The sequence below is a fragment of the Cynocephalus volans genome, chromosome 13, assembly GCF_027409185.1.
Source record: "Cynocephalus volans isolate mCynVol1 chromosome 13, mCynVol1.pri, whole genome shotgun sequence".
Lineage (NCBI taxonomy): Eukaryota > Metazoa > Chordata > Mammalia > Dermoptera > Cynocephalidae > Cynocephalus > Cynocephalus volans.
In genome coordinates this window covers 48,448,542-48,471,108 of record NC_084472.1, presented here as the reverse complement: position 1 = coordinate 48,471,108, position 22,567 = coordinate 48,448,542, and the positions used below count along the sequence as shown (strand labels likewise).

The window sequence follows — 22,567 nt, the reverse complement described above, 5'->3', positions numbered from 1 at the left end:
TCTTTGGAAAAACTCAAAATGAAACCTATTTTTCTGCTGGGACAAATTAGATTTTCAAGAAGAAAAATAAAAACAAATGTTCCTAAAAGCATGAATGGTGATTCCTGGGCACAAGTATATTTTTAATATGACTGATATGGCAGAAACTGGCTAGTTCTTCCTCAAACCCAAAATTTCTTCTTCTTCATGTGTTAGTTTGCATTTCCCACTCTCCCTGAAGTCTAGCTGAGGCTGTGTGATTAGCAGTGCAGTGCTAAGTTGCTGGAAGGCTGAATTTTTTCTCCTAGCAGGGGAGGGGTCTAGATGGAATTCGAAAGTAACCTAAAGTAAGTAAGGGTAAGAATTATTAAATAATGCTCCCATACACCACAGCCAAACTAAGATCATTCAGGCCAGCAGGTTGCTTTAAAAAAAGCAAACAAACAACAAAAAACCAAACCAAAACAAAACAAATACCCTCATAATCAAATTGTATGCCTTGATGTATGACTGTCAATGAGATTGGGCACACAGATGTAGAAATATTTTCCTCTTACTCAGTTATCTTCTTCTAGCAGAAGAATTTTTTTCTGTAGTGCCTCATGTAGCTCACTAATATAAACAGGGTGATTTTATTATTGTTTTACAGATACAAAGTAAAATCTAGAGAAACAACATGATTATTGTTAAAGTACTCATAGTTACAGGGTATCACAATTAAGAATACAATCTGGAGTGGAGCTTTGTCCTCTAAATCCAGTACTGATATCATTCAACAACAGCGGAAAAACAAGGAGCCAATATGAATTATGAGAACTTTTGGTAGAAGACATGAGCTTCTGTAAAGGAGAAGAAGGGACAAAAGGCTTTCAGGAACCACTGAAAGAATGAATCCATCATCTTCTGTGAATCATTTCGTGGTATATTTTCTGGGCCTTTGAACAACATTGTTGTCATAGGTAAGATTTGTATGCTAAGTTTCTTAGGTATCTGTAAGGAAAGATAGCTTTCATAATTGACTTCTTTTTTATAACTCCTAAATAACTCGGGTGAAATAACTGTGTGGCAGGTCATGCTAGCCATACCTTTTTGAACATACATTCTTCAAAGGAAAAAGAAGAAAATTTGGACGTGCCCAGGCGAGAATGCTGAAGACTGTATAATGAAAATATCACTTGCATATAAAAGGGGATGTTGGATTTAGTGGGGAATAAGGTTTTAGGTTTCCATAATGTCCATCAACTCCCCAAATTATATTCATTGATATAATTGGACAATTGGTACTTCTTCAATCTTCCATAAAGTGTGAACAAAGCATCTTTAGAAAACACTTCTGCAGTACTGATCTGTAAAATAGAGTCTAAGCAATACACTGTACTTGCTCTGCAAGCACAGTTTCAGGACAACTCTGTGGCCCCCTTCTCCAACCACGTCCTGGATTGACTACTAGTTGCTTCAGTGTAGCTTCTTAATGGTTTTAAACAATGATTCAATCAAAATATTTCAATCGTATATGCTGCTGTTCAAAAATCTGCTTATCATATCAAAGTGAGATCACATCAAAAGGCTATACAGATGATGGAGTTTCGGGACTGGAGTCAGTCAAGGGTCTTTGTTTTGGGCTTTCACATTAACTTATCTGAGCCCCAGATTTCTCAAAGTGCAATATAAGTGTTATAAAAATGTTTACTTCACAGTATCTGAAGGAATTGAATGATATAAGTAGATGCAACATCTACAGCAATAGGCACGGTGCCTGGCACTCAATATGGAGTCTTTCGGAAATAGCAATTGCTGCTGTTATTCCATTTTTATAACAAAATGTCACAACTTTATAAGAAATAAATGCCCTTGAGGTCAAGAAGGGGACTTTGCCACAAAATATTTATAACATGGAATCTGAGGAAGAAATTAATGAGAGGTATAATCATAACAAAACTATATAAATAAGTTTCACTGACCTTTGGACCCACCAAAAAAAGCTTTATTGATATTTTCTGTCATACTAATAAGTTATGACAAAAAGAGTGATCATAACTACAGCTATTGAACAAGTTTCAATTATGAAAACTAATATATATAAAGACCTTTACTGATGGGCACTGAGTTCCACAGCTCAGATCAACAGATCTGTGATACCTGCTATCCCCACTGCTGTCTGGGCTTCTGTGACTTACCTGCTCTTTACTTCCTCGGGTCCCACTGGGATGACCTCAAACTGCTAAAGTGACATAAAATGGCAACAAGTACAATCTGAGTTTGGAAGGGCTGTTTATTATGTTGAGTTTCTCTGGTCCCACAACAGGCCAACAATAGCCACCTAACATAGTTAAACGCTCCATAATCTCCACCTTGAGGCAGTTAGTAATTAAGGATTTTCTCTCTGCTCCTTCTAGTTCATGCACCTCTGTAAATGGGCAGATAAGCACACAGTTCTGAAGAAAAGAGAAGGGAGATGTGAGACGCTACTATGTTGGGATGTCCTGCCTGTCACTGCCCTGACTACTCTTGGGGAAGCAGCAGGAGCCCAGGCCTCCTGCCTCCCTGTGAAGTTTTCTCCTATAAATCTAAAGATGTAATTACTCTTCAAATCTGCAGAACTTGGAGTCATGGTCTATAAAAGCAGATATACTGTCAGACAAATCTTCATCACTCCTCTGTTTTTCACCTGACTCAGAGTTGGTAGTGTGGGGTTCTGCCAAGTTCAGGATAAGCTGACTGAAGTAAAGGGAGCAAGTCATTTGTGATTCTAGAATCCATTTATTGTAAATTCACTCGCTGAAAATCTACAGGCTATCAAATGTATGAAACATGACTCCTCCTACTAACTGAAAAAACTGTAGGCAATGAATCCTCTGACTTTTTACAAGGAGACTACAAGAAGAGTTAGTTGATTAAAAAAATTCCTTTCTTGTAAATTCTAGTTTTAGGTACTTTGGGTTACCTGGCTGAGGTTTCCTGGAAAATAACTATTTATGTTCTAAAAGCATACACTTTGACTCAACAATAGTGCTGCTGCTTTGCTGAGATCAGTCAGCGTTAACTCTTCTTAAGTACTGACACATTTTGAGGCTAAACCAAACATGGGAGCATGGGATGTATCCTCGTGCAAGCTGCATTGAGACCTAACTCTGGGTAGGTTATATTCACCTGTGTAAGTTTGTACTTACAATGTAGTGTACGTAAAAAACTGCTTAAGAGCTTTTTCTAGTTTTTTTGTCATTGGTCTTCCCAGTTCTTTCCATCTTCTATTGACAGAGATCCCCTTTCAATATATATAATCTGTCAACTCCATGCTCACAGTCTTGTGCTGGCTGTCATTCTATGCTTAATACAAGCTCACCTCCTTGGGACAAGATCTAAAGATCTTCAAAATGTAGCCCAAACCTTTGCACACTCATCAAATGGGCCGCCCTACCCGAAACACCCATGTCTATGTCACTTCTCTGCCTTTTCTCATTCTGCGTTTCCGGTTTTGTTTTATTTTGTTTCATTTTGGTTGGCCTGAAGTTACCTGCTCCTGACACACTTCTTTCTCAGTTTGGCAAAAGCTTGTTTCAAATGAAATCTAGTTTGACTCAAAGTGAAATCTCCTGGCTGAAGCTTTCCTACCATCATGTCATTACTTCCAGCAGCACTCGATGCTTTCTGCGTTTTCTTTGCTCTTGGTTTACACATCCAGTGTAGCATGTATCACATTGTATTAATGGACATGTTTGCCTCTTTAACTCAACCCTGGATTATTTCAGAAGAGAAGCCATATTTCACTCATATTTTTGTCACATTCAGCATATATACCTATGGAGTATAAAGAATGGCTATGTTGCTAGTGCTATAGTTTTTAAATGAATGAAAATAAAATTTGAAGAGAATAATTACATAAAATCTTCACATAGTGTGGTCTTAGAAATGTCTAGAGAACTCGATTCTATTCCATGTTCTATCCCAACTTAACTCAGTCACCTTTGTCATTCCTCTTCACCTTCCTGGGTCTTGATTTTATTATTTGAAAACTGAGAGAGTGGGATCTACTCAAAAAGCCTTTCTACTCTAATATTCTTTATTGGAAATAGAATATCACCTCTCTCTCTCTCCCTCTCTCTCTCTCTCTCTCTGTGTGTGTGTGTGTGTTTGTGTGTGTGTGTGTGTGTGTGTATTTTCACTGAATTTAGTACTTCTGGGGCTGGCCAGGTAGCTCATTTGGTTATAGCACAGCATTGTAACACCAAGGCACAGCCGTTCAGTGTTACCCATACTGGCCAGCCACCAAAAAAAAAAAAAAAAAGAGCTCATGAATTTAGCTCTTCTATTTTTACATTTCACATCTCAGAAGTAAATCGAGTTTAAAGATTAAGTATGACTCTGCTCCTTAGTGGATCATTTGTAACAATAAGTCTCTAGTACACATTTTATGTAAATACACCTTGTCTTGCCTAAGTGTACCAGGGTATTAACATTTAGTTACAACCATGAGTTCAGTAGCAAATGCTGTCTTGAGGTGTCAAATGCCTAATTAGTTGCTTCAAGGAGGAAAAGTTATGTTAATGTTCCTTTGTAGGGAAGGAATTATGTTATTTTTTATGAAAAGATTTTTGGCGTCTCCTTTTTATCCACTCCACTTTCATTTTTATTTCTTTAGTATGTACAAGAATGGTACTTGAAAAGAAAAAAGATTTCAAAGCTGAACTATGGTGTTCAAACAGCAACTACCCAAATGCTGCATTTGTTATTACCCTCAAACCATAGGTTTTGGAATAAGTGTTATCTTAGAGGGAAAGGAGGTTATGAGATGATTCACTGCCACATATAGCATAATGGGAATGGAGATTGTTTTCTTGATCAGAGATATTTTCACTGAATTTTATTTTCACTACATTTTTTTTCATGAAATGTTCAAAAGGATAGATCTATTAAGAAGCTTTTTAAAAATTTGCTTTTATATAATCTATGATTCAACACCTAGTACATGTTCAAGAGACTAGTTACGTAAGTAGCTACTGTAACAATAAATAAAAAGCTGTATTTTTTGTGGCAAAAAGTTTTGGTTACAAATTATTTATTTGGTTTAGTTTTAGCCTCTGTCCCCATGATCAGTACAACTCAGTTCTGGGTCGACTTCTTATTCCATTTCCTCGGGATGGGCTGTCTTATCCTTCTCTGCTGCAGTGACCATACATATGCTGACAGATTCCTGATGTATCTCTGGCCCAAACTTCTCTGAGCTCCAGATCACTATTTTCAAGGCCCTTCTTGACATTCCCACTTGACTATTGTAAAGATATGTCAAATGCAACTTGTCTGAAATTGAATTTATGATCTTCATTCCCAAATCTGGACTTTTTCCAGCATCCTAATCTCAGCAAATTGTTCTGTCATCCCTCCATTGAAATATGCTGGAAACCTAGCTACTATCCTTGACACTCCCCCGACCCCTACCATTCATGTGCAATCCTGTGCAATCCATCACCTGGTCCTGTCAATTTTGCCTCCTAAATATCTTTCAAATTTATCTCCACTTCTCCATCTCCACTGACTTATCCTTAGTCCAAGCCACCATCATCTCTTGCCTGGACTTCTACAACAGCCTGCTAAATGGCTTCTGGCATCTTCCTAGCTGACCTTTGGTCTAACTCTTTCTCAAGCAACAGTCATCTTTCCAAAATGCAAATCTGAATATAGATAGACATTATGCACTTGTTTCTTACAACCTCTCACAGAAGCATGTTCCTTTCCACTGGAACTCTCGACTCAGTGTGCAGTTATGTATTCACCAATAGGATGATCCTCCCAAAACTACTAAACTGCTTCCAGAGAAACTGTTGGGTTCTCTACTATTTCCAATACAGGGCCAGCCACACAGTCAACTCACATTCAACATTTGTTGAGTAAGTGACCAAAGGGTTATTCATTTACATATGGCATTTATAGATGTCGTGTTTTATTTTTCAATATGCATTAAGTCAATTGGAAGAATAAAATCACTATTCTCTCATTCGATGATCTAACAAATTTTTGAGGTAGAAAGGGCAGGATTTTGCATTTTATAGAGAAGCAGAGTAAGGGTGTGAGGGGAGGGCTAACTTTGCAAAGCTTTAAGCCAGGGCCAGAATGTGGTGCTTTGGATTCTGAGTCTTGTTCTCTTTCCATTGCAATACATTCCCTTCATGGATAACAAGCTTCATCAGCTGCAGAGTCCTCAGTTCGGAGAGCAGGGAAAAAATATGTAAACACCATGTTGAAAATGTAATGCACAGTGAATTCTAAAATGAACCGTCCATATCAATCATAAAAGGCTGATCTCTAATCCTGAGCAGTGAGCACAGGTTTTTCTGAGAGCACAAAGCGATGTAAAGCATACATTGCTGAAAGTTGGAAGGCCTAGTCCAGCCTTTGTTCTGCCACAAGACAGTGTGTGACCTTGAGCAAGTCAGGAGCTATCTTGGAGTCTTCTCTGCTTCACTTGCAAAATGGAGATACCAGGCCCTTATCTGCCTACCTCACAGTGTTATTGTGAGGATTAAATTGAATGATGCTCATAAAAGTGTTTTAATTCTCTCATCTGAACTCTCACTGTACTTTATATGTAGCTCTTTTAGGAAATATCTTTCACTTTGTGTGGCACAGTGAAGAGATCACTGGACTAGAAACCTTGCATTTAAATCCTGGTTCTAATATTTACTACTTGTGCAATTTCCTAGGCAGTATTTTTCAGTCTTTCTGAATAGAGAGCCACGCTCATGTGTAAAATGGAGATTATTATAACTATCTTATCTGAGGATCAAATGGGCTAATATGAAAGCAATAAAGTCCTTTCCAAATAAGATTCAGAAAATACCTATGTATTTTATTCATTTTAATTTCCAACCCAGACAGTGATTTGCACATGGCACTAGCTAACAAGAGTGGAGTACTTAACAGTACACCAGGCAAAGAGCAAGCATTTTAGGCTCTTTTCCTCAACTTCATTTAATACTCATCACAACCTTACACATAGGTACTATTATTATCCAACAGGAGGAAACAAAGTCATAAGTAATTGGCTCATGGCTACACAGTTGATAAATTCTGAATCAGGATTCAAATCCATTTGGTTCAATTCTATAACCACATAGCCTTAACCTTTGGCTACACTGTGTCATACTCCATAAGTTATTTTAGGTTAATAAATGAAAGATATGATATTCTTTACATATATAAAAATTTATGAGTGTGTTTTGATAATGGTAAATAAATGATGCAAATCAACTTAGCCATTAAGTCAGAAAATTACAGGAAAGAAACATATAGAAGAAATGCATGTAATAATTCTATAGATATCAAGAAAGCTTAGCTCTCTTCTAGGTTAACCCACTAATTGAGCAAGGTGGTATAGGGACTGAGGGTACCTGCTTTGGACTCATGCTTGCATTAAATTCTGGTTCTACTACTTACTGCCTGTATAACCAATTTGTAAATTTCTATAAGCCTCATCTGAATAATGTTTTGTTGCGAAGATTAAAAAAAGATAATTTATGTACAATGCTTAGCCTGGTGTCTGGCACAGTAAGTGCTCAATAAATGCTTCTGTTATTATTGATACTAACTCTGTAGCTTTGGGCTTGGACTTACCCCCATCCCTGAGCATCAGCCTCTGAATGTTGAAGTAGCAGAAAGTTAGACTATGCTCTCAAAGATTGCTTTCAGTTCTAATGATTTTTATGTACTAGGAGGTGATAGCTGCATGTCTGTGAAGAAATTACTTCATTGTGAATTCCGGTTTTCAGGTTTTGGAATTCATGCTGTTCTCTGACTTATGAAATGAAAGCACCCCAAGGAGCTGAAGAAAAATTACTAAATATGGCACTTGCATTACTGACACCATTAACCAGCCAGACAGGTTAATGATAATCTGAGCTAGAGTAATTTGCCTGACAAAGTTATTGCTAATCTGAGGCAAATGTTAAATCCACTACCTTTTAAAAAGCTGTTGTGTTGAGGAGCGGGATAATCCTACATGAGCAAACAGACATCACAGCACACTGCTCAGAGACATATGGCATATATTTGAGGTAGTTGAGAGGCAGAAAACACAAGATGAATGAAAATATTGGAATCAAATTTCAATATGAACTCTTTTTCTCTCAATTAAAAAAAAGGTTTTATTGATCTGCAGTCAGTTTATTCACCCCCCTTAGTAACACAATATATTTTACTGGGCGAGGAAAAAATCTCTTAAGAATATCACATCAGTTTCTCTGCCACCTTTAACATACATGTTCAGATCGGTAAATGTCTACACTGGGCATGATACTAGACACTTGGGCATGGAATTATAAATAAGACCTAGTGTCAATCATCAGGGAGGGAAACAGAGATGTGCTCAACTAAACATCAAACAGAGCAAAAGGTGGCAAATGCATAATCATGATGTAATCAAAGTGAAAGGGAATTATACAGAAGAAACTGATGAATTCTGACTTGCAGGACTGTGGAAAGCTTCGCATAGTAGTTGACATTTCAGTTAGGGCTTCAATTCAACAAATATTTAGTGAGTCCACTACGGGTTAGATATTGCTCTAGATGATGAAACAGCTCGGTATGTAAGAGACAAAAAAAATTCCTGCCCACATGATTGCATTATAAGGTGAAATAATGGAATGAAGTTAGACAACTCAAGAAATGCTGTTATAAAAGGCAACAGAAAAAGGAGTGTTAGAGGAGAGAGCATTTTCAGGGAGGAGAATTCATTGCAATGGAAGATACAACTGAATGCTTATATGGTGATAAACATGATCCACCTGTGTGGGGAAATTAATGAAGCAGGAGAAAGAAAGAGTGGCTGAAGAGTTGCTCTTCCATGTTGCAAGAAAAGATGGAAATTCATGCACAATGGAAGGTTTGGCCTTATTTAAGAGCACAGGCAGTTCTTTTATAGAAAAATGAGGAGAGAGATTAGATGCTTGCAGACACACTTGGGTAGATAAGTCAGATATGGACGCTTAAAAAAACTCTCTTTTGATTTCCTTAAAAATTAGCAGCAAAGTCTAACTAAAAGTGAGGGAAAGGGGGAAGATGTTAAAGATTGCAAAGAGAGGAAAGGTATCAAATATTATTAGGAGTGTATGTGAGAGATAAATGTAATAATAATACTGATAATATAGTATAACTGCCAGTAGCATTGCCAGGTACCATGAGATTGGTAGCTGTGAATTTAAAGTGAGACAAGTCAGCCCAGCTGTACTTTTTCCTCCAGCTATATTAAGTGACAAGACTGGAAGTAGATAGAAAGTTACAGTAAAAGTTACATTATCTTGAGTTGGTTTTTGCTAAGCAAGTAATATGAAATGAGAGAGTAGCAAGCAAAGCATCGGTGTATGTCAGCCAGTGTTTGTAATAATTGGCCGTGGAATTTTAGCTGTTTGGTGAGTGAAGGAAAATAGGAAGGATTAGGGACAGTGAAAACATCCAAGGATCAATGAAGTGATTTCCTGTGGAATCAAAGGTTTCTTTGGTGTTGACAAGGACCATGGTATGACCGTGGGAACTAGTAACCAAGGTGGTATGGAGGATTGGTGCTTGGACTTGAAAGATAAGACAGTTTAAACAGAAGAGAAATGGACAAAATAATATTATAAGCAGGAAACTGTGAGCAGTTATAAAAATAAAATATTTACTCAAAAAATTGCAACTTCTCTTTCTCCTTCTTCTTTCTTCTCCTCTTTCTCTTCCTCCTTCTCCTTGCACCCTTTGAGCCTATTTTCCTCTTTTTTCCCTGCATTGTCCCTGAACTCACACTTTTCTGAGTCCCTCCGTTCTGCCTGTGTGCAGTGACTGCTCTGAATGCTTTAGCTGAGTTCCCTCACTAGTACTCATAGCAATCCTGAGAGGTAGAATTTATATTCTTTTTATACATTCCACCAGAGTGGTATTATTCTTGTTTTATATGTGACTAAATACACAAAAGCCACATGTCTGATAAAGAGTAAAATCACTTTCAAACCCAGCTATTTGGACTTAACCATCTTTACCCATTACAGATGTTAGCAACCACACTTGTACCCATATAGAGATTGAGGCTAGACTGTATTCAAAAGAATTTGGAAGTTACCATGTACATGTCTTTATGTAGAAATTTCACTGTAGTACTGCTTTTGCAAAAACAACAACAACAAAAAATGTTTTTGGTATGATGTGTCATTATTATCATTAGTTTCAAGAAATTTTTTGATTTCCTGTTTGATTTCACCTTTGATTCACATTGTTTAATTTCCAAGTATTTGTATGGTTTCCTGAGTTTTGTTTGTTATTGATTTCTAGTTTTAACACATTGTGGTCTAAGAAGATGCATACAATTATTTCAGTTTTCTAAAATTTGTCAAGACTTGATTCATGACCTAATATGTGGTCTATCTTGGAGAAAGTTCCATGTGCTGATGAGAAGAACATATATTCTCTAGTTGTTGGGTGAAATGTCCTGTATATATCTACCAAGTCCAGTTGATCTAAAGCATAGTTTAAATCTTTTGTGTTTCTGTTGATTTGTTGCCAATTGAGTTTAAGAATGTTCACATTTTTGAGCAGTGGAGTGAGTGATCCAAACTGTATTTCAAAAGATAAATAAAGATAGTGAGAAGGATGAATTAGAAGGTGAGAACTGTTTCCAGAGATCAGGTAAATGACGATGAAAGTAATAAAATAAAGAGGCCTGTCTGAGCAATGGCAAGGTAGACTTGACAGAACCGGATGAAGAATAGCAGTTTGAGAGGCAGACTAGAAAAATACGGTTTGGGTTTTTGCTTGGTCAACTTGACAGAAGGTACTAACATAAACCAAGAAAAGAGAGGAAAAATACATTTAAGGAGGAAACAGTGAGTATGGTTTTGAGCAGATTGAATTTAAGGTGCCTCCAGGAAATTCATGTAAATACATGAAGATGATTGGGCAAGAGCTATTACCTCCAATTTTCACAACTGCCAACACTGAAATCCAAAGAACATATTGGAGGCCGTGAAGTTAAATAATTGCAGAGATAAGACAAATACAAATGCCTACTACTTCATGATGGTGAATGATATTTGTGAGCATGAGGCCGTATATGTATACCTATTTCTTTCTTTTCATTTTAAAGTAAGGCCAAATTGTAAAATAAAATAGAAACAAAAAAATATATAATTTAACCATTACTACCAACTAGGAAGAAAAGTACTTTTAGAACCAGCATGAGAGGAATTTTATTATACCACCTAACTTTTATACCTCAGTATTTTGAACTAAATACCACTCTAGCAAGCCCAATCTTCATCATCTCTTTCAAGTCCTGAGGGGTTCCTAAAGATCATTGTGTGTTTAAAACACTCACAAATTTGAGAGACTAGAATACCAGAACATGAACCCCTGTTTCTCTTCATGTGGAACTTACCCAATGTCTACCTTAGACTTAGAAACCACATTTCAAAGTCTTAAAGTGCTGAAACATTTTATGAGGAAAATGTTGAAAACAAAACAGTAGATTGTAATGTTGAAACCAGACACATACAGCTGGTATGAAACCAGACACATACATAATACTATTCACAATAACAACTTCAACCAAATATTAGACACTCTGCTATGACCTTTATATATGCAACCTACCTTAATCCTAACAAAAATCTTGCAAGGTAAGAATCATTATTTCCTCCTTATTATAGAGTAAAGTAAGGCTCCAAGAAGTCATGCATTTTTTGAGATCATGTGACATCAGTGACAGAGTTGAGATTACAACATAGCCATAGTGGTTCTTTTTTGTTCCGTTCTATCAATGTACAGCCTAATTCTGTTCTCTGTTAATCACTTTAAAAATCAAGGAAACAACAAATTGGTAAAATATATTCACATTCTTGGCTTCTTTTCAAGAAAGTTTTATATACATTATTTCACTTGATTCTGTAAACAATTCTGCTTTTTAAAACCATGCATCCCCAATTAGTAATGAGTGAAGAGCATAGAGTAGAGATTTCACAGTCTCCTGCTCAAGATCTCCCGCTGCCATCACCCCAGGGTGAACATTTAAGGAGATGGTGGATTAAGCTTAATTTTATTGGTAGTACCTACCTGTTGTCACCTTCTCTGGAGAAAAAGACCGTGAAGGTTTGAATGCTTCCTTTTGCTTCTGCAGGTGGGCGCCAGCTGAGACGGACAAACCGACTGGAAACCAAGACTGGGACCACATCTCTGGGAGCAGAAGGGAGGATATTGGAGCTGGGGATAGCTAGGGAGGAAGAAGAGAAGGCCATCAGAGGTGTTGGTGGCACAGGTGGAAATTGGGCAGGAAAGCAGAGCTAACTTATCAGCATCATAGCCACGCCACACTTTCATAGGGGAAAGCACACAGTAAAAGGAATCAAAGGTATCTTCAGAACGGGTGGATAATTAATGACATATGAATCCACTGTGTGTTTATCCAGTTTCTATCACTCATGGGATCGATGACAATAAGAAAAAAAATAAAGTCTGTTTGGTAAGAAACAGGAAAAGGAATTGGGTAATGTGAATTTTTAACAAGCACATTAGTTTTAGAAAGATATTACTTTAGAAGTGTGGATAATACAATTCAATACTGTAAATAAATTATACTTATGACTTCAAGCGACAATTGAAAATGTCTTGGACAAGAGGCATATCAATGATGTCAAAACACTACAAAATTATTTTAAGTAATTCATAATATATTTCTCAGAATCCTTTCTGGAATGCGGCATGGGTTGAATAAATATATGGATGAATGGATGAGCAAATAAATAAATAACTTAATGTATCTGTATTTGAAGTAAAGAATGATATTATGTAACAATATAAACTTAAGATATTTTAAATATAAAATAAAATTTATAATGACTACTTTGTCAAAAATAACCTATCAGCATTTTCAAGAATGCAGGGAAGAGCTAATAGAGGACCATAACCTTATAATTTGTGAAGTTTTTTGGGGTGCGTTTTATTATTTTAGAAAAAATGTGATCATATAGTTTTAATAAGCAGTAATTTCATCTGATTTCTGATAGAGAAAATTAAAACACACTACATCAGTAATCCTCTTCTTTTTACACTTAAGGAAAATTTGTAATTAAGTGACTCTTTAAAATACTGATTCCATAGTTAAAATTTGTCTCATAATAGAAAAGACACAGCCCAATTAGGTATACATACATTGACATGGAGTTTAGTAAAGTTCTAATTTGGAAGTCAAACCAATGGAGAACCAACATTCCATAAGATAGCCGTGGATTTGTATATATTGGTAAATGCTTCAGATAACCACATAGTTATTACAAAACTTATTTCGTTTAGAGTTCGTTTACACTTAATAATTTGAAGTAGCTTATTTTTTTTTTTTTTTTTTTGTCTTTTTCGTGACTGGTACTCAGCCAGTGAGTGCACCGGCCATTCCTATAATAGGATTCGAACCCGCCGCGGAGCGTCACTGCACTCCCAGTGCTGCACTCTCCCGAGTGCGCCACGGGCTCGGCCCTGAAGTAGCTTATTAATGTACTTTTTGAGACTACAGAAAATTAAGAGCAGAAATTAAAAGTTGATGGAAGCTAACAAAAAAGTAGAAGCAGTTTTTATGGTTTACCTGTTAGTAAAGGAGATAACAGAGAAAAAAGTCTGCAAGACAAAAAAAAAAAAAAAAAAAAAAAAATACAACTGTAACACGCTTATAGAGTTTCACTGTATTTCTAACATAATTTAACAATTATTATTCATAGGAATAACTCTGAATCATCCACAACTGGAAACTGGCTTTTCAAACATTTCAAGCATTCATAATCTGTAACAGAAATTTTATTAAATATGTCTGTGTGTGTGTGTTGTGTGTGTGTGTGAATTCATAATTTATCTTTGCTAGATATCTCTGTTTTATTTTTGTTTGTTCCATTCCCCTATTCTAGGAAACGTGTTTCATCTTGACAGGTAATTTCTAGCTCCAAACCACAAATACCCATCTGCCTACCTTTAAACTTCAAACTGGCTTTTATAGATCGTTTTTCTAGTTTTTATCCAAGTTGGTCTCTATTCTTGCAATTGCTTTGAACAGGGGTTGGCTGGGTTGGTATTACCGCCGTGAAGTAAATTTCTGTTAGCTGGAAAAAATCCACCGGTAGGACGAGGATACCTGATTTCCCAATAGTTCCAGAAACATTATCAACTTACAATAAGTGCCAGTTATACAAAGAAAGAGAGATCGTAAAGAATGGCAGAAAGCTTTTAACGTTATTTCTGGCTTCATAGATTCTTTGACTACTTCTTTGCAGATAAAATGTCCCCTTGCTTTTCCAATCGGCACAGTATTTGAAATAAATGGGAGACTGGCAGTGAGTTAATCAGTCTTTCATAGCAGAGTGGTGAGGGGAGGGGGAAAGACTGATGACTGGATATGGTGTCTCTCTCAAATATATGGATGATATTAAGCTTCCTGACAAAACGCTTGCATCCGCATGTTGTTGACAACTCAAACGCGCACACTGATGTGAACTTACCCTCTCCCAACCTTCAGCCTGCTTCTCCGCCTAGGCTGCTTATCTCAGCTGTGTCCACGCTGTACTCTCAGCTGAACAGCTCAGAAACTCGAACTGCATCCCCTAGTCCCGACAATCCCTCAGTCATCACATGCCCGGATTCACCCTTACGGACAGCTCCTAAATCTCCCCATGCTGTTGTGTCTCCATAGCCACACTTGCATCCACCCATCATACTCTCACCAGAATTACAACTGTCTTTCAGCTTCTCTGCCTTCCTTAAACTCAACTTCTTCCAATATATTCTTTGTGCAGCATCCATAATAAGGTTATAAAAATACAGATGCAGTCCTTTCACTCTACTGCTTGCTTAACCTTACTTTACCTGTGTGTAAATTCCAAACTCCATCTGCTTGCTGGCTTGGCTTCTGCTCACCATTTGGCTTGGTTTGGTTTCCCCCATAAACAGAGCCTCAACAAGGACTTACGGGTAAATATTTTACTGGGGTGGTAATCCCAGGAACACCAGTGAGTAGTCGGGAAGTGAAACAGGATGGAGAATGAACCACTAGAGAGTGAGTTATTTAACCAGTTATCTCTGCAAGAAACTGAAGGGCAATCTCACTAGGGACTCTGGGAGTCAGTGTAGGACATGCCTCAGAGTTATGCGTCCCCAAGCATAGTTCATTGCGGTATTGATCAACCCACTGCTCTGCCATTAGTTGAGGGTGATTCCAGGGGCATTGCCCTTCCTGAATAATGGTCTAGTGTGTTCCTGTGGAAAGAAAAAAAAATGCCTTTGGGTTGAGGCTTGCAAGTATTCACAGTAAGCACTGTTTAGTAACTCCACTCATTCAGCCAGTATTCACAGAGCATCTGTCACCTGCCTGTCATCTGCAGAAGAGAGAGTGGTGAACAAGAGGTGAAGCCATTGTCCTCATGGAGTTTATGTGGTGCCTCCTTGGTTTCCTGATGCTTACATTAAGCATGTTCTATTCATCTTGACCCATTTGTAGTTCCCTAGGGCCTTCACACAGTAGCTCCCACGCTTTAACAAGTCCTTCTCATTCATCTACCTAACTCCTACTTTTCCTCTTGGCTTACCTTAGGTGCTATTTCCTCTGGAAAGGCTGACCCAAACAAAGTATTTGGGCAATATATAACAATGATAGTTAATATCATAATATAAAAAGAATCTAAAAATCACTAAGGAATAACCTTATTTAGAAGTGGGACTCAACTTGACAAATAGTGAAGAAATACACAGTGCAATACATTAAAAGCCTAAAAAACATCTGTTAGAGTGGCAAGACTTTAAAAAATGTTATTATTTCACACTGGCCAGGGTGTGGTACTCTCATACATTGTCCGTGGAAGATTGTGTGAGTACTACCTTTTCAGAGGCCAATTTGGCAAAATCCTTTAAACAAATATTCATGTCATTTGGTCGATCATTCTTATTTCCATAAATTTATTTTTTAAAAAAATAACAAATGTAGCTCAGTTAGTTATAGTGCAATCTTATAACACCAACCTCATGGGTTCAGATCCTTGTACTGGCCAGAGCAAAAACAAAAGGAAGTAAAGAATGACAAATACCTCCTGAAATCATAGATAGCATTTTACTCAAAATGTAATACCTATACAAATTATCAATTTAAATAAAATGAGATCCTTACTAGATTTTTTTAGAAAACAAAATATGATTAAAGATTAATGGAACAACTTTTTGAGAATTTTCAAAAAGTTAGAAAAATAAGTTTTAAAAGAAGGAGAAGAAAGTATTCAAATCCTTTTTCCCCAAGAGCACCTCACTCACACAGGGGATCGTTATCACCCACGTAGGGCTCCACCCATCCAGGGACTGCCAAGAACAGCTGTGGGAGTTTGCACGCAGATAGATGCTCTTCTCTCCAGGCTTCACGGGGGTCCTTTCACACAGCTGCTCAGACAAAGCTCAGAATAGAATTAATCATGGACTCTTTACCTCAGTTTAAACAGTCGTTATATGAAAAGGAAGGAACACATTTTTAACAAAGAAATGATGCCTTGCTTTATATAGGAGAATTAATTTTGCTCTTGCTAATCCTCCATGCTTTCTCTCAACAGCAACTTGTCTTCAAATAAAGTCTTAATAAAGAACCAATCGGGACTTCTTTTCTTTGCTCTTAGAGGCCTAATCTCCAGTCTGGCCCTAATCTCTCTGGCCCATTACTGTTGCCATGGTTACAGCTTCTTTATCTGTTGTCATGGAGAAGAGGAGGTGAATTTGCCACACTATAACAACATAGTCTTTTTCTTTTTTATAGAACACCTATTTAAAGCATTTCTTCACAGCAAAATCCAAGAAAAAGGTGATTTTTGAAGATGATGCAAATTAAAAGAATACATAGTTTTGAAACCAAAAAATAATAATAATAACATTTTGATTGTTTCTAGAGCAGTAGCCTTTGTAACAAATATGCTATCGGTCGGGTTAATTTTTCTATAAAGCCACAATCTTTTTAGATACTGGAGAATTTTTTCTTTATGGACATTAATTTTTCTCTAAACTCATTAACAGTATACAATCTTCATTCCTTACAGGGTATCTGAAAGATAAGATGTATTCATAAAAACAAAAATATTTAACTTACATTAAACCTCAATCAAGACAATAGAATTATTTCTCTCTCTCATTCCGCATGTTGATAACTAAAATACTATAAATGTGGCCACTGAATCAACTAGCTGCTTTGTTAGTTGCATCTCCTATTAGTTTGAAGATTTACCAAAAATAAAATATAAGTAGGTAACATTAATGAAATGACATGAACATTTGTCTGAAGGGAAAACATCTTTTTTAAAAAATTGTTTTTCTTGTTGTTGCTCCCTTGACACCAAACTCCAGTATTCAATTGTCTAAAAAAATAAGTGGATAAAACCTAAATTTTGGTTTAAAGTTTTACAATTCATAAAGTAATTGCACAAAGTTACCAAAGGAAGCTTGGCTGTATGTGGTTGAAAATTACAAAGAATAACTATTTTTCCCTAACATTTTACATTATTTTCAAAATTCAAAGAATCATGGCTTTTGAGATAGTGTATATAGAACTTTAATAAAACTAAGAAATGTGAATTTAAAAAAAAGTTGCTTAAATTCATTTTTTATTTTATTTTAAATTAACGTAAGATGAAAGTTAATACAATCCACAATATCTAATTAAATCTTAATATTAACATAAAGATTTATTGGGTTAGTATCTAAATATAAATAACTGATATTTATTGAATTTCTGTGAAGTTTTTACTCTTATGCTTGAAGCTAATAATCATTTATTTTTAAGCCATGAATTTTGCCCTTAGAGAACAGGGAACTTATTTGAAAACACAAGGTAGGCACACGTAAGATAATTAAAAAGCTTGAGAGAGTCTCTGACTTACAAATGTGTTCCATCCTATTTGGGATAGGGTAGTTATTGAGACATCAGACATACTTTCTCACTAAATCATTTCTATTCTGTTCCTAGAAGCATATTTAATTTACATTATTGATAAACTATTATAGTGCTGTAGAATTGGATCATACATTGTATGAATTTTCTTTGGTAAAATGAACTTACACATCCACTCATTAACCATTAAATACTCACTAAAGGATTACTGTGTGTGAGGCACTTGTGAAGGGCTGTTCAATCCATTTCCAAATTCTAGAGAGGAAAGCCAGCTCAATAATTCTCCTTCTTTGGCTTGGCTTCATCCTCAAGGACCTATCTTCTTCCACCTTTAACACTGTTTCTCCCATACTAGCCCTATTTCTCAGTTGTCTTGGGCAGGGGTAAGTTTGAGATAGGATCGAGTTGAGGGCTGCTAGGAGTGGGGAGCTAGGCTTGAGGAGGTTGCAAAAGCTTTAGTTGCATACCTGGTTTCATGCGACCTGTCACCTCTGCACACTGAACTTCCTCAATTCCATGAAGATCTTATGCTTTTACCTGTGCTACTTTTGTGTGCTGAAACCTAAGCTCGAATACCTCCCTCCAATGGCTTTGCTCCTCTAGCCTAAGTCTACTTTCTGGTTTCAGTTTAGGTCTCACCTCAGTGATCTCTAGCCTGCCTTAGGAATTGGATCATATATTGCATGAATTTTGGGAGCTTTCACGGGACAAGGATAAGATGAACACTCTTATCAGGGCATGGCCCTATACTGTAATGGTCTATTCATCTTTTGGTAGTCTGTACCAAAGTGTACACTGTTGAAGTAGGAAACAAGTATAGAGTGTTCACCACTTTAATCCCCCCAGATCATCACAGTGTATATTAATCACATCATGAGCACCTAAGAAATTCTTTTAGGATTAGCTAAATAAAAGGCTTTTCAAATTTGTGAGCATATTTAGACTTTGGCTAGAAAATCCTCTTCAGGACTTTGTAATGTGTGTATTCAAGAATATGCATTGGGAGGGGACAGAGGTGTTACTACAAGTTAGTTATGGAAATCATCATTGATCTGTTAATAAATTTTAGAATAGATTGAAAAACTGAATTCAGAGGAAGAAGGTTCCAAGGGAATGCAGGTTTGGGGTGGGAATATTTCATTCTAACTAAATGGATTTTTTTTTTTTTTTTTTTTTTAAATTTTATTTTGTCGATATACATTGTAGCTGATTAATGCTCCCCATCACCAAAACCTCCCTCCCTTCTCCCTCCCCCCTCCCCCCCAACAATGTCCTTTCTGTTTGCTTGTTGTATCAACTTCAAATAATTGTTGTTGTTATATCTTCTTCCCCCCCCCCCGGTTTGTGTGTGTGTGTGTGTATGTGTGTGTGTGTGAATTTATATATTAATTTTTAGCTCCCTCCAATAAGTGAGAACATGTGGTATTTCTCTTTCTGTGCCTGACTTGTTTCACTTAATATAAATGGATAAGAGGAAATACATCACAATTTTCTCTAAAACCCAATTATGTGCCAAATAATATAGACAATGTTTTCATATGAGAATAGTCCTAAGGGAAATAATGCTGGCATTATGTAGGAAAAAAAGAAGCCTAAGAATTTGGTTTGGGCTGACCTGTGCATCTAGAAGAGAACCTTGGGGTCTATTACAGGAAGTGCAATTCCTATCTCAGGAACAGACATCAAAGAGCACTGCCAGGTGAAGCCTGTATGCTAATAAAGATTTCCTATTGCCACACAAACAGATAAGCTGAGAAACAAATTCTGGGAAGTATTTTCATATCAGCAGAGATAACTTTAGCCCTCAGAGATGGAGGTCTTTTTGGATAAAATAAGGAGAAAAATATTTGGTAAGCTGATCAACCAACACATGTGTGACTAAAGGTTTTTATGCTCAAATCTGTCTCAAAGCATACACTGTAGCTTTTAATAATTTCCTTATTTCCAAGTTGCCTATTTTTAAAAAGTGCCTTTTAAAGAGTTTCTCCAAGATGGAGCAAGGACCACAGGCAGATTAGAGCAGTGACTAGGGCATCACATATGTAAACAGGGGATTTGACTAGAAAACTTCAGTTAGATGGCATGAATGTTGGATCCCTGCTTTGACACTCTGTGACTGTACGACCTGGCAAGTTATTTAGCTTCTCTTAGTTTTACTTTCCACCTTTAAAAACTGATTCATGATAAATGGATTTTAAGGGCTGCTCACAGTACCTAGCATATGATCTATTTTTAATAAGAGGTGGTTGTTATTATTTGTCTATCTTTAGATAAAGGGAGAAGAAAGCCTGTTTCCGCAGTCTTTGTTCCATGATATCTGTTTGGAGAAATAGGAACCCTCCTTGAAAGGCTTTGGGAAGTATTTTAGCTTAATCTGGTAGATAACTAAGTTGGGGACATGGGTGCTTTTTCTACACAAGGACAGTACTTGGTCATCTCAATATCCTTCCTTATTTCCTTTGTCAATTAGTAGAAAAAAATCCATTCATCAGAAAGCAGAGAAAAATCCATCCATATCATCTCACATGTCTGCTCGTACAAGAGTTTACGTCATTTCAGGTCACTTTTTTTTGTTCTGTGTTTTCTCACAAATCATTATACCCTTTCCATCTGTCACTGTTCCAAGGCTTTAATCATCTCTCTCATCAATGTCTCTTACTGTCATCTTTCCCCATCTAAAGGAGAACTACACTTCTGCCCAATCACCAACTTATATTGTTTCAACCCTTTCCTTAAGTTTATGTCATTGAATTCCTGGTCATTGTGAGTCCCTTCTCTGTGCCCAGGGACCCCAAACGTGCCATTTCAATCATTCCCCTGTCATCAGAGCTTCCTCTAGGGATAAAGACTGACAGGCTGTGACATGTCCTCTCCCATTCCTCATGTGCACTTATCATCCTTCACATCATCCCAGCCATATGGTGCTTTGTCCTGGCTGCCGTGCAATCCTGTTCTCCATCCGTGAAGAACATCCAAATAACACACGCATTGCTGATACAGATCCATATAGCAGGCTTTAAGAAGCAGTGCTTTTCCATGCCATTTCCTTTGGTGATGACACACTACTAAAGTAAAATAGCTCACAAGCTGTGTTGTTAAGAAAAAAGGATTGAATCAGTGCTAGGGAGTTTAAGTTTTTTTCTTCTCTTTTCTCTTTCTTTCTCCTTCCTTCCTTCCTTCCTTCCTTCCTTCCTTCCTTCCTTCCTTCCTTCCTTCCTTCCTGCCTTCCTGCCTTCCTGCCTTCCTGCCTTCCTTCCTTCTTTTCTTTTCTTTTTCTCGTTAAGCAGCTAGATGTTTCCAGTAAGAAATTCAAGTAAAGGTAAGTTAGAGATAATACAGCTTAAGAAGAACCAAAGGTTTAAGCTACTCTGTTTAGTACTGTAGGTACTTTTAAGGACTACTTTTACTGTGTTAAGCCATCAAGTAACTCAATAAAAAAGCTACAATCATACTTGATGGCTCAGTGAGATCCAAAATAATTTTTTAAGGATATAGTATACAGGTAGTTGTGAAAAATGCTCATTGCCAAGAGGGGCTATTTCAATTTTTTGAAATTTTGCCGAGGATCATATTTGCAGAATGACATGTTTGCTAAACAATATGTTTCAGGTGAACAGGATGGTAAAGGGTATGTGAGGGGCACCTCAGGCCAGGACTGCATTGGCAGGGTAGGGCGGGAGGTTTACGAAGGATCTGTGCATAGTGTACTTGGCTCTAACCCCTTGCTACTCATCACTGAATTTTATAGCCACCAAAACCAATTAAAGGGAAATAAAAATAGAGGGAATAAAAGAGGATACAAAATGAAGATAAATTATTACCTATTCCAGTTAAGTTTATAGAAGTAGAGCATTATATCACTGTTATGATACCACTGCAAAAGAGCAGAGGGCATAAATGCACATGTAGCATGTTTCCTTAGGTCCCTGAGTATTTTTTAGGTTTGTTCTTCCAGGCTTCTATACAGCTGACAGAGAAAGAGAGAGAGAGAGAGAGAGAGAGAGAGCGCGAGAGAGCCTGGCCCTGACCAATTCTATTCTCAGTCTCCTTCTGGGAAGTAGGATTGTGAGCATGTAGTCCTACCCACCATGGCTGTGTGATCACTCATGTAAGCTCGTCCTTTTCCTTTTTTAAAGTATTACAGTGAGGACAATGATAGCAAAACCGTAAACCATAGAAGAAGCTTATAAACCTGAACCTAGTACTCCTTCTTCAAATCCATGAAGTAGGCAAACAAATAGAATAACTACCAGAGATGATTGATTAAGTAATAAAAACACACTATATAATCATAATTGTGGCTGTGCTTCAAACACCAGTATTCTTCTTGGTCACTCTAAAGAGAACAGTATTCATTTCTTCAAAAACGATGGGTATTTTAAAAAGTCTTATTTGGTTTAAGATAAATCAGTAAATGTGTTATTTACCTAAAGGCCTATATCAATTTGAATTATGTTTGGTAAATATATTCAATAATTCAAAATATAGGGCGTGTGAAATTCTGAAATATAGGATGCAGTTGTTCATCTATCATAACAAACGTATCTATTTTAAGTTTCATTCCTTGTTGCTATTGTAGCTAAGGCACATCTGGCCTGTATTCACATGATCGCTTGTCATCAACGAGAAGTAAAAGGTATGTATGATAGATGACTTTCTTTTTTCTTGAGTAAAGTG

General features: G+C 36.8%; 1 protein-coding gene across 1 annotated transcript in view; it reads right to left on the bottom strand.

Moving 5' to 3' along the window:
- The window catches only part of DCC (DCC netrin 1 receptor), a 770,973-nt gene that overhangs the window by 334,797 nt on the left and 413,609 nt on the right, over nucleotides 1-22,567 (bottom strand). Inside the window, exon 9 of the mRNA XM_063076686.1 lies at nucleotides 12,052-12,208. Within this exon, the coding sequence (XP_062932756.1) occupies nucleotides 12,052-12,208 (157 nt within the window). The remainder of the gene's footprint in view (nucleotides 1-12,051; nucleotides 12,209-22,567) is intronic.